Source organism: Dendropsophus ebraccatus, unplaced genomic scaffold (genome assembly GCF_027789765.1).
Source record: "Dendropsophus ebraccatus isolate aDenEbr1 unplaced genomic scaffold, aDenEbr1.pat pat_scaffold_653_ctg1, whole genome shotgun sequence".
NCBI lineage: Eukaryota > Metazoa > Chordata > Amphibia > Anura > Hylidae > Dendropsophus > Dendropsophus ebraccatus.
In genome coordinates this window covers 40,957-60,900 of record NW_027210252.1, presented here as the reverse complement: position 1 = coordinate 60,900, position 19,944 = coordinate 40,957, and the positions used below count along the sequence as shown (strand labels likewise).

Below are 19,944 nucleotides of genomic sequence, written 5' to 3'. Positions count from 1 at the left end.
GAGGAGTAATGATGGAGGACGAGCACTGAGAGGAGAGGAGTAATGATGGAGGACGAGCACTGTGGGGAGAGAGGAGTAATGATGGAGGACGAGCACTGAGAGGAGAGGAGTAATGATGGAGGACGAGCACTGTGAGGAGAGGAGTAATGATGGAGGACGAGCACTGTGAGGAGAGGAGTAATGATGGAGGACGAGCACTGTGAGGAGAGGAGTAATGATGGAGGACGAGCACTGTGAGGAGAGAGGAGTAATGATGGAGGACGAGCACTGTGAGGAGAGAGGAGTAATGATGGAGGACGAGCACTGTGAGGAGAGAGGAGTAATGATGGAGGACGAGCACTGTGAGGAGAGAGGAGTAATGATGGAGGACGAGCACTGTGAGGAGAGAGGAGTAATGATGGAGGACGAGCACTGTGAGGAGAGGAGTAGTAATGATGGAGGACGAGCACTGTGAGGAGAGGAGTAATGATGGAGGACGAGCACTGTGAGGAGAGGAGTAATGATGGAGACGAGCACTGTGAGGAGGAGAGGAGTAATGATGGAGGACGAAGAATGGGGGAGTATATGATGGAGGGACGAGCACTGTGAGGAGAGGAGTAATGATGGAGGACGAGAAGGGAGTAATGATGGAGGACGAGCCACTGTGAGGAGAGGAGTAATGAGGAGGACGAGCACTGTGACGGAGAGAGGAGTAATGATGGAGGACGAGCACTGGAGGAGAGGAGTAATGATGGAGGACGCGCACTGTGAGGAGAGGAGTAATGATGGAGGACGAGCACTGTGAGGAGAGGAGTAATGATGGAGGACGAGCACTGAGAGGAGAGAGGAGTAATGATGGAGACGAGCACTGTGAGGAGAGGAGTAATGATGGAGGACGAGCACTGAGTGAGGAGAGAGGAGTAATGATGGAAGGACGGAGCACTGTGAGGAGAGAGGAGTAATGATGGAGGACGAGCACTGTGAGGATGAGAGGAGTAATGATGGAGGACGAGCACTGTGAGGAGAGGAGTAATGATGGAGGACGAGCACTGTGAGGAGAGAGGAGTAATGATGGAGGACGAGCACTGAGAGGAGAGAGGAGTAATGATGGAGGACGAGCACTGTGAGGAGAGAGGAGTAATGATGGAGGACGAGCACTGTGAGGAGAGGAGTAATGATGGAGGACCAGCACTGTGAGGAGAGGAGTAATGATGGAGGACAAGAAGGGAGTAATGATGGAGGACGAGCACTGTGAGGAGAGAGGAGTAATGATGGAGGACGAGCACTGTGAGGAGAGAGGAGTAATGATGGAGGACGAGCACTGTGAGGAGAGAGGAGTAATGATGGAGGACGAGCACTGTGAGGAGAGGAGTAATGATGGAAGACGAGCACTGTGAGGAGAGGAGTAATGATGGAGGACGAATACTGTGAGGAGAGAGGAGTAATGATGGAGGACGAGCACTGTGAGGAGAGGAGTAATGATGGAGGACGAGCACTGTGAGGAGAGAGGAGTAATGATGGAGGACGAGCACTGTGAGGAGAGAGGAGTAATGATGGAGGACGAGCACTGTGAGGAGAGGAGTAATGATGGAGGACGAGCACTGTGAGGAGAGGAGTAATGGTGGAGGACGAGCACTGTGAGGAGAGGAGTAATGATGGAGGACGAGCACTGTGAGGAGAGAGGAGTAATGATGGAGGACGAGCACTGTGAGGAGAGAGGAGTAATGATGGAGGACGAGCACTGTGAGGAGAGGAGTAATGATGGAGGACGAGCACTGAGAGGAGAGGAGTAATGATGGAGGACGAGCACTGTGAGGAGAGGAGTAATGATGGAGGACGAGCACTGTGAGGAGAGGAGTAATGATGGAGGACGAGCACTGTGAGGAGAGGAACATTGTGGTATTGGTTTGTGGGTTTTTTGTTTGGCCACCTTACTGGACCATTGGGGCAATCAGGGGCTCTGGTTTGGTTTATGAGCAGATTATTGTCACTTCAGCCAATCACAAGCCGGTGTCTTGCAGTACTGGAGAATTTATTGGTTGAAGTTTTATTGTGAGTACTAAGCTGGTGTACGTGTAAGATCCAATGCGTCCAATGGCGTTCATCTATATTAATCTGTAGTTTTCCCTACTTGGCACCCCAATAACTTTTTGATGATTATTCTATCTGAAAGCTGTTGGACTCTCTGGATAATGATCTATCGGGATTGTGCACCTCCTCTGTGACTCACTTACTACCTGACTTAGGATCTATTGGTTATGTTGGACCTTTCTTTATTCTGATGTGTTCAGGTACATCCATCTGTTCAGTGTTGGGGTGACATGGCCAGGTGTGTGGTTCCCCCTGTGACCAGTGTTGGGGTGACATGGCTAAGTGTGTGGTTCCCCCTGTGACCAGTGTTGGGGTGACATGGCTAAGTGTGTGGTTCCCCCTGTGACCAGTGTTGGGGTGACATGGCCAGGTGTGTGGTTCCCCCTGTGACCAGTGTTGGGGTGACATGGCCAGGTGTGTGGTACCCCCTGTGACCAGTGTTGGGGTGACATGGCCAGGTGTGTGGTTCCCCCTGTGACCAGTGTTGGGGTGACATGGCCAGGTGTGTGGTTCCCTCTGTGACCTGTGTTGGGGTGACATGGCCAGGTGTGTGGTTCCCCCTGTGACCAGTGTTGGGGTGACATGGCTAAGTGTGTGGTTCCCCCTGTGACCAGTGTTGGGGTGACATGGCTAAGTGTGTGGTTCCCCCTGTGACCAGTGTTGGGGTGACATGGCTAAGTGTGTGGTTCCCCCTGTGACCAGTGTTGGGGTGACATGGCTAAGTGTGTGGTTCCCCCTGTGACCAGTGTTGGGGTGACATGGCCAGGTGTGTGGGACCCCCTGTGACCAGTGTTGGGGTGACATGGCTAAGTGTGTGGTTCCCCCTGTGACCAGTGTTGGGGTGACATGGCTAAGTGTGTGGTTCCCCCTGTGACCAGTGTTGGGGTGACATGGCTAAGTGTGTGGTTCCCCCTGTGACCAGTGTTGGGGTGACATGGCCAGGTGTGTGGTACCCCCTGTGACCAGTGTTGGGGTGACATGGCCAGGTGTGTGGTTCCCCCTGTGACCAGTGTTGGGGTGACATGGCTAAGTGTGTGGTTCCCCCTGTGACCAGTGTTGGGGTGACATGGCTAAGTGTGTGGTTCCCCCTGTGACCAGTGTTGGGGTGACATGGCTAAGTGTGTGGTTCCCCCTGTGACCAGTGTTGGGGTGACATGGCTAAGTGTGTGGTACCCCCTGTGACCAGTGTTGGGGTGACATGGCTAAGTGTGTGGTTCCCCCTGTGACCAGTGTTGGGGTGACATGGCTAAGTGTGTGGTTCCCCCTGTGACCAGTGTTGGGGTGACATGGCTAAGTGTGTGGTTCCCCCTGTGACCAGTGTTGGGGTACATTGATCTCATGCTGTAATTGTCTCCTTTTTCATTTACAGCCAAATTTTAAGCAGAAGTTTGTGTCTTTGTTGAAGAGGTTCAAGGTTAATGATGATGTGAGTCCGAGTCCTGAAAACCACCTCAACTCTCATCATCCCCACCACAGCCATTGCCTCATCCATCTACATATATACAGCATCTTGACACCACCTAGATGCAGCATGGCTTAATATAAACTGGGGGCTGTGGTCCAAGTGGTCTTCTCGACTGTAGGTCTTCTGATGGGAAATCTCAGAGAACTTCAGTAGATCATCAATAGATCAGGACCTTCCCCAGGCCCTGAACATTCCCCATGGGCGGTAGTGCTCAGTGTCCCCCGGGTAGTAGTGCTCAGTGTCCCCCGGGCGGTAGTGCTCAGTGTCCCCCGGGCGGTAGTGCTCAGTGTCCCCCGGGTAGTAGTGCTCAGTGTCCCCCGGGCGGTAGTGCTCAGTGTCCCCTGGGTGGTAGTTCTCAGTGTCCCATGGGTGGTAGTCCCCAGTGTCCCCATGGGCGGTAGTGCTCAGTGTCCCATGGGTGGTAGTGCTCAGTGTCCCCTTGGTAGTAGTGCTCAGTGTCCCCTTGGTAGTAGTGCTCAGTGTCCCCATGGGCGGTAGTGCTCAGTGTCCCCCGGGCGGTAGTGCTCAGTGTCCCCCGGGCGGTAGTTCTCAGTGTCCCATGGGTGGTAGTCCCCAGTGTCCCCATGGGCGGTAGTGCTCAGTGTCCCATGGGTGGTAGTTCTCAGTGTCCCCCAGGCGGTAGTGCTCAGTGTCCCCCGGGCGGTAGTGCTCAGTGTCCCCATGGGCGGTAGTGCTCAGTGTCCCCATGGGCGGTAGTGCTCAGTGTCCCCCGGGCGGTAGTGCTCAGTGTCCCCATGGGCGGTAGTGCTCAGTGTCCCCCGGGCGGTAGTGCTCAGTGTCCCCCGGGCGGTAGTGCTCAGTGTCCCCATGGGCGGTAGTTCTCAGTGTCCCCATGGGCGGTAGTGCTCAGTGTCCCCATGGGTGGTAGTGCTCAGTGTCCCCATGGGTGGTAGTGCTCAGTGTCCCATGGGTGGTAGTGCTCAGTGTCCCCATGGGTGGTAGTGCTCAGTGTCCCATGGGTGGTAGTGCTCAGTGTCCCCATGGGTGGTAGTGCTCAGTGTCCCCCAGGTGGTAGTCCCCAGTGTCCCCCGGGTGGTAGTCCCCAGTGTCCCCCGGGCGGTAGTGCTCAGTGTCCCCCGGGCGGTAGTGCTCAGTGTCCCCTGGGTGGTAGTTCTCAGTGTCCCATGGGTGGTAGTCCCCAGTGTCCCCATGGGCGGTAGTGCTCAGTGTCCAATGGGTGGTAGTTCTCAGTGTCCCCCAGGCGGTAGTGCTCAGTGTCCCCTTGGTAGTAGTGCTCAGTGTCCCCCGGGCGGTAGTGCTCAGTGTCCCCATGGGCGGTAGTGCTCAGTGTCCCCATGGGTGGTAGTGCTCAGTGTCCCATGGGCGGTAGTGCTCAGTGTCCCCATGGGCGGTAGTGCTCAGTGTCCCCCAGGCGGTAGTGCTCAGTGTCCCCTTGGTAGTAGTGCTCAGTGTCCCCCGGGCGGTAGTGCTCAGTGTCCCCATGGGCGGTAGTGCTCAGTGTCCCCCGGGCGGTAGTGCTCAGTGTCCCCCGGGCGGTAGTGCTCAGTGTCCCCCGGGCGGTAGTGCTCAGTGTCCCCCGGGCGGTAGTGCTCAGTGTCCCCATGGGCGGTAGTGCTCAGTGTCCCCCGGGCGGTAGTGCTCAGTGTCCCCCGGGCGGTAGTGCTCAGTGTCCCCATGGGCGGTAGTGCTCAGTGTCCCCATGGGCGGTAGTGCTCAGTGTCCCCCGGGCGGTAGTGCTCAGTGTCCCCCGGGCGGTAGTGCTCAGTGTCCCCATGGGCGGTAGTGCTCAGTGTCCCCATGGGCGGTAGTGCTCAGTGTCCCCCGGGCGGTAGTGCTCAGTGTCCCCATGGGCGGTAGTTCTCAGTATCCCCATGGGTGGTAGTGCTCAGTGTCCCATGGGTGTTAGTGCTCAGTGTCCCCATGGGTGGTAGTGCTCAGTGTCCCATGGGTGGTAGTGCTCAGTGTCCCCATGGGTGGTAGTGCTCAGTGTCCCCCAGGTGGTAGTCCCCAGTGTCCCCCAGGTGGTAGTCCCCAGTGTCCCCCGGGTGGTAGTCCCCAGTGTCCCCCGGGTGGTAGTCCCCAGTGTCCCCCAGGTGGTAGTCCCCAGTGTCCCCCAGGTGGTAGTCCCCAGTGTCCCCCGGGTGGTAGTCCCCAGTGTCCCCCAGGTGGTAGTCCCCAGTGTCTGGGCCATCTTCAGATTGTTCGTCCTTCTTCTTTAGACATTGGACACAGAACACACCTGTCGGGAGCAGGAGGAAGACGAGGAGCTTGGACTCCTGTACGACAGTCTGGATGAGTGCAACAACAGTGAGAGCGGATTTGACATAGAAGATAATGACAGTGTGATCAGTACCCCGAAACCAACACTACGGTAGGAACCACCGGGAGTATGACGTCCCATCACAGGTCTACATGCAAGGACCACTGATCTGTCCACAATATGTCCTTATACCCCCCCATAGGTGTGCCCCTCACCCTGACGGGTCCTTATACACCCCATAGGTGTGCCCCTCACCCTGACGGGTCCTTATGCCCCCTAGAGGTGTGCCCCTCACCCTGACGGGTCCTTATACCCCCCAGAGGTGTGCCCCTCACCCTGACGGGTCCTTATACCCCCCAGAGGTGTGCCCCTCACCCTGACGGGTCCTTATACCCCCAGAGGTGTGCCCCTCACCCTGACGGGTTCTTATACCCCCCAGAGGTGTGCCCCTCACCCTGACTGGTCCTTATACACCCCATAGGTGTGCCCCTCACCCTGACGGGTCCTTATACCCCCCAGAGGTGTTCCCCTCACCCTGACGGGTCCTTATACCCCCATAGGTGTGCCCCTCACCCTGACGGATCCTTATACCCCCAGAGGTGTGCCCCTCACCCTGACGGGTCCTTATACCCCCAGAGGTGTGCCCCTCACCCTGACGGGTCCTTATACCCCCAGAGGTGTGCCCCTCACCCTGACTGGTCCTTATACACCCCATAGGTGTGCCCCTCACCCTGACGGGTCCTTATACCCCCCAGAGGTGTTCCCCTCACCCTGACGGGTCCTTATACCCCCATAGGTGTGCCCCTCACCCTGACGGATCCTTATACCCCCCAGAGGTGTGCCCCTCACCCTGACGGGTCCTTATACCCCCAGAGGTGTGCCCCTCACCCTGACGGGTCCTTATACCCCCAGAGGTGTGCCCCTCACCCTGACGGGTCCTTATACCCCCAGAGGTGTGCCCCTCACCCTGACGGGTCCTTATGCCCCCTAGAGGTGTGCCCCTCACCCTGACGGGTCCTTATGCCCCCCAGAGGTGTGCCCCTCACCCTGACGGGTTCTTATACCCCCCAGAGGTGTGCCCCTCACCCTGACGGATCCTTATACCCCCCAGAGGTGTGCCCCTCACCCATCTGTGCTACCTAAAGACCAAGAAAGTAAAACTTATTTTCTCACCACTAATTTTACTTTTCAAGTCTGAAGAAGTATAACGTCAGCGCTCCCGATAGACCCAATGACCTCCTTATACCAATATCCTACCGACAGTCCCAAGGCGGGAAGGAGGCGTGGCCTCTTCCCACACCTAAATTATCATGGTTCACGCCTGGAAATGGATGTAAACCATGATCTGAAGCGGATGTAGATTTGTGCCCAATCCCTGCGACAAGTGCAGCTCCAGCCTGAGTGACAGGTGTGCGGCTCTTATTTACCCGGATAGATGTACTAAGTATTTATGCTGTTACTTCCTGTTCCAAATCGTCTTAATTTGTGTAATTTGGTGAGGTGGGCGGTCCTAGGTTGTGGGCGGTCCTGGGTTGTGGGCGGTCCTGGGTTGTGGGCGGTCCTAGGTTTAGGAATGAGGAACAAAATGTCTCATCTGTGCAGGCTTCAGACTCCAAGAAGGAAAAATGACAGGGGCCCCCCTGATGCACATTGGGTATATATACCATGACCCTATAGCCTGGGTATATATATATATAAACCATGACCCTGTAGCCTGGGTATATATATACCATGACCCTGTAGCCTGGGTATATATATATATATACCATGACCCTGTAGCCTGGGTATATATATATATACCATGACCCTGTAGCCTGGGTATATATATACCATGACCCTGTAGCCTGGGTATATATATATATATATACCATGACCCTGTAGCCTGGGTATATATATATATATATATACCATGACCCTGTAGCCTGGGTATATATATATATATATACACCATGACCCTGCAGCCTGGGTATATATACACCATGACCCTGTAGCCTGGGTATATATATACTAGTGATGTCACGATACCAGAATTTTGAGTTCGATACCGATACTAACTTTTTTATTTCGATACTCAATACCAATTCGATACTTAGTAAAGTATAAAAAAACAAAACAAAATACAGTGGTAGAAATATAATACCCCTGCACTATTACAGTGATACCAATTTTTGGACTATTTTTATTTTATTGTGTTAAAAATAAAGTTAGTGATATCTGTCTAAGACAGCTCTGCTACATCAGCTATCACTAAGACAGCTCTGCTACATCAGCTATCACTAAGACAGCTCTGCTACATCAGCTATCACTAAGACAGCTCTGCTACATCAGATATCACTAAGACAGCTCTGCTACATCCAATATCACTAAGACAGCTCTGCTACATCCGATATCACTAAGACAGCTCTGCTACATCCAATATCACTAAGACAGCTCTGCTACATCCGATATCACTAAGACAGCTCTGCTACATCAGCTATCACTAAGACAGCTCTGCTACATCAGCTATCACAAAGACAGCTCTGCTACATCAGCTATCACTAAGACAGCTCTGCTACATCAGCTGTCACTAAGACAGCTCTGCTGCATCAGCTATCACTAAGACAGCTCTGCTGCATCAGCTATCACTAAGACAGCTCTGCTACATCCGATATCACTAAGACAGCTCTGCTACATCCGATATCACTAAGACAGCTCTGCTACATCAGCTATCACTAAGACAGCTCTGCTACATCAGCTATCACTAAGACAGCTCTGCTACATCAGATATCACTAAGACAGCTCTGCTTCATCAGCTATCACTAAGACAGCTCTGCTGCATCAGCTATCACTAAGACAGCTCTGCTGCATCAGCTATCACTAAGACAGCTCTGCTGCATCAGCTATCACTAAGACAGCTCTGCTGCATCAGCTATCACTAAGACAGCTCTGCTACATCCAATATCACTAAGACAGCTCTGCTACATCAGCTGTCACTAAGACAGCTCTGCTACATCAGCTATCACTAAGACAGCTCGGCTACATCAGCTATCACTAAGACAGCTCTGCTACATCCAATATCACTAAGACAGCTCTGCTACATCCGATATCACTAAGACAGCTCTGCTGCATCAGCTATCACAAAGACAGCTCTGCTACATCCGATATCACTAAGACAGCTCTGCTACATCCGATATCACTAAGACAGCTCTGCTACATCCGATATCACTAAGACAGCTCTGCTGCATCAGCTATCACTAAGACAGCTCTGCTGCATCAGCTGTCACTAAGACAGCTCTGCTACATCAGCTGTCACTAAGACAGCTCTGCTACATCCGATATCACTAAGACAGCTCTGCTACATCCGATATCACTAAGACAGCTCTGCTACATCCGATATCACTAAGACAGCTCTGCTACATCCGATATCACTAAGACAGCTCTGCTACATCCGATATCACTAAGACAGCTCTGCTACATCCAATATCACTAAGACAGCTCTGCTACATCCGATATCACTAAGACAGCTCTGCTACATCCGATATCACTAAGACAGCTCTGCTACATCCAATATCACTAAGACAGCTCTGCTACATCCGATATCACTAAGACAGCTCTGCTACATCCGATATCACTAAGACAGCTCTGCTGCATCAGCTATCACAAAGACGGCTCTGCTACATCCGATATCACTAAGACAGCTCTGCTACATCCGATATCACTAAGACAGCTCTGCTACATCTGATATCACTAAGACAGCTCTGCTACATCAGCTACCACTAAGACAGCTCTGCTGCATCAGCTATCACAAAGACAGCTCTGCTACATCCGATATCACTAAGACAGCTCTGCTACATCCGATATCACTAAGACAGCTCTGCTACATCAGCTATCACTAAGACAGCTCTGCTACATCAGATAACACTAAGACAGCTCTGCTACATCAGATATCACTAAGACATCTCTGCTGCATCAGAAATCACTAAGACAGCTCTGCTACATCAGATAACACTAAGACAGCTCTGCTACATCAGATAACACTAAGACAGCTCTGCTACATCAGATAACACTAAGACAGCTCTGCTACATCAGCTATCACTAAGACAGCTCTGCTACATCAGCTATCACTAAGACATCTCTGCTGCATCAGCTATCACTAAGACAGCTCTGCTACATCCGATATCACTAAGACAGCTCTGCTACATCAGATAACACTAAGACAGCTCTGCTGCATCAGCTATCACTAAGACAGCTCTGCTACATCAGCTATCACTAAGACAGCTCTGCTACATCAGCTATCAATAAGACAGCTCTGCTACATCAGCTATCACTAAGACAGCTCTGCTACATCAGCTATCACTAAGACAGCTCTGCTACATCAGATAACACTAAGACAGCTCTGCTACATCAGATAACACTAAGACAGCTCTGCTGCATTAGATATCACTAAGACATCTCTGCTGCATCAGAAATCACTAAGACAGCTCTGCTACATCAGATATCACTAAGACAGCTCTGCTACATCAGAAATCACTAAGACAGCTCTGCTACATCAGATATCACTAAGACAGCTCTGCTACATCAGATATCACTAAGACAGCTCTGCTACATCAGATATCACTAAGACAGCTCTGCTACATCAGCTGTCACTAAGACAGCTCTGCTGCATCAGATATCACTAAGACAGCTCTGCTACATCAGCTGTCACTAAGACAGCTCTGCTGCATCAGATATCACTAAGACAGCTCTGCTACATCCGATATCACTAAGACAGCTCTGCTGCATCAGATAACACTAAGACAGCTCTGCTGCATCAGATACCTTGACTGCCCACACAGCTGCTATCTGCACCAATCACCAAAATTGCTGAGGAAGAGGAGGTCACACAGGATCGCACACAGACTATAGCCAGAGCAAGGCCAACCCCCCCCTCCCCCCACATCACTGATGTCTGCTCCTCACAGCCCCGTCCCCTCCCCCACCTGCCAGCCGGCTCTATCCTCATATGTGCTGCACATCCACCCGCCTCCTCCGTCCTCCTCTCCGGATCCTCCTGCTCTCAGTCTTCTCTCCCCACCGGCCTCCTCCGTCCTCCTCTCCGGGACCTCCCGCTCTCAGTCTTCTCTCCCCAGCCGCCTCCTCCGTCCTCCTCTCCGGGACCTCCCGCTCTCAGTCTTCTCTCCCCAGCCGCCTCCTCCGTCCTCCTCTCCGGGACCTCCCGCTCTCAGTCTTCTCTCCCCAGCCGCCTCCTCCGTCCTCCTCTCCGGGACCTCCTGCTCTCAGTCTTCTCTCCCCAGCCGCCTCCTCCGTCCTCCTCTCCGGGACCTCCTGCTCTCAGTCTTCTCTCCCCACCCGCCTCCTCCGTCCTCCTCTCCGGGACCTCCTGCTCTCAGTCTTCTTTCCCCACCCGCCTCCTCCGTCCTCCTCTCCGGGACCTCCTGCTCTCAGTCTTCTCTCCCCACCCGCCTCCTCCGTTCCTCCTCTCCGGGACCTCCTGCTCTCAGTCTTCTCTCCCCAGCCGCCTCCTCCGTCCTCCTCTCCGGGACCTCCCGCTCTCAGTCTTCTCTCCCCACCCGCCTCCTCCGTCCTCCTCTCCGGGACCTCCTGCTCTCAGTCTTCTCTCCCCAGCCGCCTCCTCCGTCCTCCTCTCCGGGACCTCCCGCTCTCATTCTTCTCTCCCCAGCCGCCTCCTCCGTCCTCCTCTCCGGGACCTCCCGCTCTCAGTCTTCTCTCCCCAGCCGCCTCCTCCGTCCTCCTCTCCGGGACCTCCCGCTCTCAGTCTTCTCTCCCCAGCCGCCTCCTCCGTCCTCCTCTCCGGGACCTCCCGCTCTCAGTCTTTTCTCCTCACCCGCCTCCTCCGTCCTCCTCTCCGGGACCTCCTGCTCTCAGTCTTCTCTCCCCAGCCGCCTCCTCCATCCTCCTCTCCGGGACCTCCCGCTCTCAGTCTTCTCTCCCCAGCCGTCTCCTCCGTCCTCCTCTCCGGGACCTCCCGCTCTCAGTCTTCTCTCCCCAGCCGCCTCCTCCGTCCTCCTCTCCGGGACCTCCCGCTCTCAGTCTTCTCTCCCCAGCCGCCTCCTCCGTCCTCCTCTCCGGGACCTCCCGCTCTCAGTCTTCTCTCCCCACCCGCCTCCTCCGTCCTCCTCTCCGGGACCTCCCGCTCTCAGTCTTCTCTCCCCACCCGCCTCCTCCGTCCTCCTCTCCGGGAACTCCCGCTCTCAGTCTTCTCTCCCCAGCCGCCTCCTCCGTCCTCCTCTCCGGATCCTCCTGCTCTCAGTCTTCTCTCCCCACCCGCCTCCTCCGTCCTCCTCTCCGGGACCTCCCGCTCTTAGTCTTCTCTCCCCACCCGCCTCCTCCGTCCTCCTCTCCGGATCCTCCCGCTCTCAGTCTTCTCCCCCCAGCCGCCTCCTCAGTCCTCCTCTCCGGGACCTCCCGCTCTCAGTCTTCTCCCCCCAGCCGCCTCCTCAGTCCTCCTCTCCGGGACCTCCCGCTCTCAGTCTTCTCTCCCCAGCCGCCTCCTCCGTCCTCCTCTCCGGGACCTCCCGCTCTCAGTCTTCTCTCCCCAGCCGCCTCCTCCGTCCTCCTCTCCGGGACCTCCCGCTCTCAGTCTTCTCTCCCCAGCCGCCTCCTCCGTCCTCCTCTCCGGGACCTCCCGCTCTCAGTCTTCTCTCCCCAGCCGCCTCCTCCGTCCTCCTCTCCGGGACCTCCCGCTCTCAGTCTTCTCTCCCCAGCCGCCTCCTCCGTCCTCCTCTCCGGGACCTCCCGCTCTCAGTCTTCTCTCCCCCACCCGCCTCCTCCGTCCTCCTCTCCGGGACCTCCCGCTCTCAGTCTTCTCTCCCCAGCCGCCTCCTCCGTCCTCCTCTCCGGGACCTCCCGCTCTCAGTCTTCTCCCCCAGCCGCCTCCTCAGTCCTCCTCTCCGGGACCTCCCGCTCTCAGTCTTCTCTCCCCAGCCGCCTCCTCCGTCCTCCTCTCCGGGACCTCCCGCTCTTAGTCTTCTCTCCCCAGCCGCCTCCTCCGTCCTCCTCTCCGGGACCTCCCGCTCTCAGTCTTCTCTCCCCAGCCGCCTCCTCCGTCCTCCTCTCCGGGACCTCCCGCTCTCAGTCTTCTCTCCCCAGCCGCCTCCTCCGTCCTCCTCTCCGGGACCTCCCGCTCTCAGTCTTCTCTCCCCAGCCGCCTCCTCCGTCCTCCTCTCCGGGACCTCCCGCTCTCAGTCTTCTCTCCCCAGCCGCCTCCTCCGTCCTCCTCTCCGGGACCTCCTGCTCTCAGTCTTCTCTCCCCAGCCGCCTCCTCTGTCCTCCTCTCCGGGACCTCCCGCTCTCAGTCTTTTCTCCTCACCCGCCTCCTCCGTCCTCCTCTCCGGGACCTCCTGCTCTCAGTCTTCTCTCCCCAGCCGCCTCCTCCGTCCTCCTCTCCGGGACCTCCTGCTCTCAGTCTTCTCTCCCCAGCCGCCTCCTCCGTCCTCCTCTCCGGGACCTCCCGCTCTTAGTCTTCTCTCCCCACCCGCCTCCTCCGTCCTCCTCTCCGGATCCTCCTGCTCTCAGTCTTCTCTCCCCACCCGCCTCCTCCGTCCTCCTCTCCGGGACCTCCTGCTCTCAGTCTTCTCTCCCCACCCGCCTCCTCTGTCCTCCTCTCCGGATCCTCCTGCTCTCAGTCTTCTCTCCCCACCGGCCTCCTCCGTCCTCCTCTCCGGGACCTCCTGCTCTCAGTCTTTTCTCCTCACCCGCCTCCTCCGTCCTCCTCTCCGGGACCTCCTGCTCTCAGCCTTCTCTCCCCAGCCGCCTCCTCCGTCCTCCTCTCCGGGACCTCCTGCTCTCAGTCTTCTCTCCCCACCCGCCTCCTCCGTCCTCCTCTCCGGATCCTCCTGCTCTCAGTCTTCTCTCCCCACCCGCCTCCTCCGTCCTCCTCTCCGGGACCTCCTGCTCTCATTCTTCTCTCCCCAGCCGCCTCCTCCGTCCTCCTCTCCGAGACCTCCTGCTCTCAGTCTTCTCTCCCCAGCCGCCTCCTCCGTCCTCCTCTCCGGGACCTCCTGCTCTCAGTCTTTTCTCCTCACCCGCCTCCTCCGTCCTCCTCTCCGGATCCTCCAGCTCTCAGTCTTCTCTCCCCAGCCGCCTCCTCCGTCCTCCTCTCCGGGACCTCCTGCTCTCAGTCTTCTCTCCCCAGCCGCCTCCTCCGTCCTCCTCTCCGGGACCTCCTGCTCTCAGTCTTCTCTCCCCAGCCGCCTCCTCCGTCCCTCCTCTCCGGGACCTCCTGCTCTCAGTCTTCTCTCCCACCGGCCTCCTCCGTCCTCCTCTCCGGGACCTCCTGCTCTCAGTCTTTTCTCCTCACCGCCTCCTCCGTCCTCCTCTCCGGGACCTCCTGCTCTCAGCCTTCTCTCCCAGCCGCCTCCTCCGTCCTCCTCTCCGGGACCTCTGCTCTCAGTCTTCTCTCCCCACCCGCCTCCTCCGTCCTCCTCTCCGGATCCTCCTGCTCTCAGTCTTCTCTCCCCACCCGCCTCCTCCGTCCTCCTCTCCGGGACCTCCTGCTCTCATTCTTCTCTCCCCAGCCGCCTCCTCCGTCCTCCTCTCCGAGACCTCTGCTCTCAGTCTTCTCTCCCCAGCCGCCTCCTCCGTCCTCCTCTCCGGGACCTCCTGCTCTCAGTCTTTTCTCCTCACCCGCCTCCTCCGTCCTCCTCTCCGGATCCTCCAGCTCTCAGTCTTCTCTCCCCAGCCGCCTCCTCCGTCCTCCTCTCCGGGACCTCCTGCTCTCAGTCTTCTCTCCCCAGCCGCCTCCTCCGTCCTCCTCTCCGGGACCTCCTGCTCTCAGTCTTCTCTCCCCAGCCGCCTCCTCCGTCCTCCTCTCCGGATCCTCCAGCTCTCAGTCTTCTCTCCCCACCCGCCTCCTCCGTCCTCCTCTCCGGGACCTCCTGCTCTCAGTCTTCTCTCCCCAGCCCCCAGACCTCTGTGCAGCTCTGGCTCCGCTGCATAAATCATTTCCCTGATAACAGAGTCTGGCCGAGCCGGACTCTATTATCAGAGAGACAGGGGGGGTCTGCTACACACAGTAGCCACCCCTGCTGCATACGGAGTGGTTAGATGCCGCTGTCAGTGTGACAGCCGCATCTACACAAGTGCCGGCTATTTGAAAATGGCGCCGCTGGGAGCGGAGGGAGAGCCGCGCAGCGGAGGTGACCGCAGGGGGCAGGGAGAGGCATACAGAGAACACAGCCGGCGCTCAGATAGCCGCCGGCCGTGTTCTCTGCACTGTACTTTATGCACTGCACTATTATGCAGCGTAACATGAAGTATCAATACCAGGAAATCCTGGTATTGAATCGTTTTTTTGCCCGAAATATCGATAGTAGTATCGATATTTCGGTGCATCGTGCATCCCTAATATATACACCATGACCCTGTAGCCTGGGTATATATATATATATATATATACCATGACCCTGTAGCCTGGGTATATATACCATGACCCTGTAGCCTGGGTATATATATATACCATGACCCTGTAGCCTGGGTATATATGTACCATGACCCTGTAGCCTGGGTATATATATATACCATGACCCTGTAGCCTGGGTATATATGTACCATGACCCTGTAGCCTGGGTATATATATACCATGACCCTGTAGCCTGGGTATATATATAGCATGACCCTGTAGCCTGGGTATATATACCATGACCCTGTAGCCTGGGTATATATATATACACCATGACCCTGTAGCCTGGGTATATATATACCATGACCCTGTAGCCTGGGTATATATATAGCATGACCCTGTAGCCTGGGTATATATATAGCATGACCCTGTAGCCTGGGTATATATATACACCATGAACCTGTAGCCTGGGTATATATATACCATGACCCTGTAGCCTGGGTATATATATACCATGACCCTGTAGCCTGGGTATATATATATATATATATATATATACCATGACCCTGTAGCCTGGGTATATATACCATGACCCTGTAGCCTGGGTATATATATATACCATGACCCTGTAGCCTGGGTATATATGTACCATGACGCTGTAGCCTGGGTATATATATATACCATGACCCTGTAGCCTGGGTATATATGTACCATGACCCTGTAGCCTGGGTATATATATACCATGACCCTGTAGCCTGGGTATATATATAGCATGACCCTGTAGCCTGGGTATATATACCATGACCCTGTAGCCTGGGTATATATATATATATATATATATACCATGACCCTGTAGCCTGGGTATATATATAGCATGACCCTGTAGCCTGGGTATATATACCATGACCCTGTAGCCTGGGTATATATATACACCATGAACCTGTAGCCTGGGTATATATATATACCATGACCCTGTAGCCTGGGTATATATATATATACCATGACCCTGTAGCCTGGGTATATATATATACCATGACCCTGTAGCCTGGGTATATATATACCATGACCCTGTAGCCTGGGTATATATATATATATATATATATATACCATGACCCTGTAGCCTGGGTATATATACCATGACCCTGTAGCCTGGGTATATATATATACACCATGACCCTGTAGCCTGGGTATATATATAGCATGACCCTGTAGCCTGGGTATATATACCATGAACCTGTAGCCTGGGTATATATATACACCATGAACCTGTAGCCTGGGTATATATATATATATACCATGACCCTGTAGCCTGGGTATATATATATATACCATGACCCTGTAGCCTGGGTATATATATACCATGACCCTGTAGCCTGGGTATATATATACCATGACCCTGTAGCCTGGGTATATATATACCATGACCCTGTAGCCTGGGTATATATATAGCATGACCCTGTAGCCTGGGTATATATACCATGACCCTGTAGCCTGGGTATATATATACACCATGAACCTGTAGCCTGGGTATATATATATACCATGACCCTGTAGCCTGGGTATATATATATATACCATGACCCTGTAGCCTGGGTATATATATACCATGACCCTGTAGCCTGGGTATATATATACCATGACCCTGTAGCCTGGGTATATATATATATATATATATATATATATATATATATATATATATACCATGACCCTGTAGCCTGGGTATATATATAGCATGACCCTGTAGCCTGGGTATATATACCATGACCCTGTAGCCTGGGTATATATATATACACCATGAACCTGTAGCCTGGGTATATATATAACCATGACCCTGTACCTGGGTATATATATATATACCATGACCCTGTAGCCTGGGTATATATATATATACCATGACCCCTGTAGCCTGGTATATATATACCATGACCCTGTAGCCTGGTATATATACCATGACCCTGTAGCCTGGGTATATATATCCATGACCCTGTAGCCTGGGTAATATATATATAGTCTAGTATATATATATACAATGACCCTGTAGCCTGGGTATATATACATGGACCCTGTAGCCCTGGGTATATATATATATATCCATGACCCTGTAGCCTGGGTATATATATATATACCATGACCCTGTAGCCTGGGTATATATATACCATGACCCTGTAGCCTGGGTATATATACCATGACCCTGTAGCCTGGGTATATATATACCATGACCCTGTAGCCTGGGTATATATATATATATATATATATATATACCATGACCCTGTAGCCTGGGTATATATACCATGACCCTGTAGCCTGGGTATATATATATACACCATGACCCTGTAGCCTGGGTATATATATATATACCATGACCCTGTAGCCTGGGTATATATATACCATGACCCTGTAGCCTGGGTATATATATATACCATGACCCTGTAGCCTGGGTATAGTATATATACCATGACCCTGTAGCCTGGGATATATATATACCATGACCCTGTAGCCTGGGTATATATATATACCAATGACCCTTGTAGCCTCGGGTATATATATATACCCATGACCCTGTAGCCTGGGTATATATATATACCATGACCCTGTAGCCTGGGTATATATATATACCATGACCCTGTAGCCTGGGTATATATATATACCATGACCCTGTAGCCTGGGTATAATATATATTATATATATATATATATATATATACCAGACCCTGTAGCCTGGGTATATATATATATACCATGACCCTGTAGCCTGGGTATATATATATACCATGACCCTGTAGCCTGGGTATATATATATACCATGACCCTGTAGCCTGGGTATAAAGTGTCTCAGGCTTCTCTTTCTTCCCTTTCAGAAGATACTTTGAAGGAATCTCTAATTCTGGGTCTCAGACGGAGATCGGCAGCATCAACAGTCAGAAAGGCGGAGACAAGACCCCGAGCGCGGTGAGTCCTCACTATCACCTGACCTGACAGACCGCTGTATCTGGAGATGTACAAGACCCAGTGCTCCTGTGCTGCAGCTGTGCCCAGTGTCTCTCCCTCCAGTCTGACAGACTCCAATACATGACTGGAATGACTAATACCACTAATACCCCTGCCGGGGGCAACACAGGATCCCAGGGGTGTCAGAACCCGCTGTATATCTGTAGAGACAGCTCAGCCACTGCCACTTCCCTCTGTCTCTTCGATGTCTCCTCACTCCCCTCCTGCCTCCCCTCCGTGTCTCCTCTCTCCCCTCTGTCTCCTCTTCTTCCTTCCCTCTGCGTCTCCTCTCCCCCCTCTTTCTCCTCGCTTTCTCCTGCCTTCTCTCCCTCTCCGCTCCCGCCTTCTCTCCCTCTCCGCTCCCGCCTTCTCTCCCTCTCCGCTCCCGCCTTCGCTCCCTCTCCGCTCCCGCCTTCTCTCCCTCTCCGCTCCCGCCTTCGCTCCGTCTCCGCTCCCGCCTTCTCTCCGTCTCCGCTCCCGCCTTCTCTCCGTCTCCGCTCCCGCCTTCTCTCCGTCTCCGCTCCCGCCTTCGCTCCGTCTCCTCTCCCGCCTTCTCTCCCTCTCCGCTCCCGCCTTCTCTCCCTCTCCGCTCCCGCCTTCTCTCCCTCTCCGCTCCCGCCTTCTCTCCCTCTCCGCTCCCGCCTTCTCTCCCTCTCCGCTCCCGCCTTCTCTCCCTCTCCGCTCCCGCCTTCTCTCCCTCTCCGCTCCCGCCTTCGCTCCCTCTCCGCTCCCGCCTTCGCTCCTTCTCCGCTCCCGCCTTCTCTCCCTCTCCGCTCCCGCCTTCGCTCCCTCTCCGCTCCCGCCTTCTCTCCGTCTCCGCTCCCGCCTTCTCTCCGTCTCCGCTCCCGCCTTCGCTCCGTCTCCTCTCCCGCCTTCGCTCCGTCTCCTCTCCCGCCTTCTCTCCCTCTCCGCTCCTTTCTTCTCTCCCTCTCCGCTCCCGCCTTCTCTCCCTCTCCGCTCCCGCCTTCTCTCCCTCTCCGCTCCTTTCTTCTCTCCGTCTCCTCTCCCGCCTTCGCTCCGTCTCCGCTCCCGCCTTCTCTCCCTCTCCGCTCCCGCCTTCTCTCCGTCTCCGCTCCCGCCTTCTCTCCGTCTCCGCTCCCGCCTTCTCTCCTTCTCCGCTCCCGCCTTCGCTCCGTCTCCTCTCCCGCCTTCTCTCCCTCTCCGCTCCCGCCTTCTCTCCCTCTCCGCTCCTTTCTTCTCTCCCTCTCCGCTCCCGCCTTCTCTCCCTCTCCGCTCCAGCCTTCTCTCCCTCTCCGCTCCCGCCTTCTCTCCCTCTCCGCTCCCGCCTTCTCTCCCTCTCCGCTCCTTTCTTCTCTCCCTCTCCGCTCCCGCCTTCTCTCCCTCTCCGCTCCTTTCTTCTCTCCCTCTCCGCTCCCGCCTTCTCTCCCTCTCCGCTCCTGCCTTCCCCGGACATGATTTCTATATACCCAAACCACAGCAGTGAGGACCCCCCCTCATTACACAGTCAGTAAAAGAGAACTAAGACAGCGCTCCATGTGCAGCACCAGATACAATGGGATGGATAGAATCTAGGAACTGAGTAAAACTGGGTCTCCTCTCACCTGGCTGAGGTACAAGATGGAGGCCCAACTCTCCATGCGTATCCTCAAGAAGGGAACCAGTGTGTGGCATTCCTGCAAACCCCCCGCCAGGCCCGTAACAAGATGGCGTCCTCCTCTCCCACACACAGCAGGTATAACAGGCACAGCTACTGCCAACAGGTGCGCGATAAGAGGCGCAACTACTCCCAACAGATGAGATATAACAGGAGCAACTACTCCCAACAGGTGAGGTATAACAGGCACAGCTACTCCCAACAGGTGCGCGATAAGAGGCGCAA

The 19,944-nt window shown here is 54.6% G+C and overlaps 1 protein-coding gene across 1 annotated transcript in view; it reads left to right on the top strand.

Moving 5' to 3' along the window:
- LOC138778156 (phosphofurin acidic cluster sorting protein 2-like) overlaps nt 1-19,944 on the top strand; it is a gene marked incomplete at both ends in the record, with an annotated part of 65,898 nt that overhangs the window by 7,553 nt on the left and 38,401 nt on the right. Inside the window, 3 exons of the mRNA XM_069956422.1 lie at nt 3,440-3,496; nt 5,737-5,888; nt 17,975-18,065. Of these exons, the coding sequence (XP_069812523.1) occupies nt 3,440-3,496; nt 5,737-5,888; nt 17,975-18,065 (300 nt within the window). The remainder of the gene's footprint in view (nt 1-3,439; nt 3,497-5,736; nt 5,889-17,974; nt 18,066-19,944) is intronic.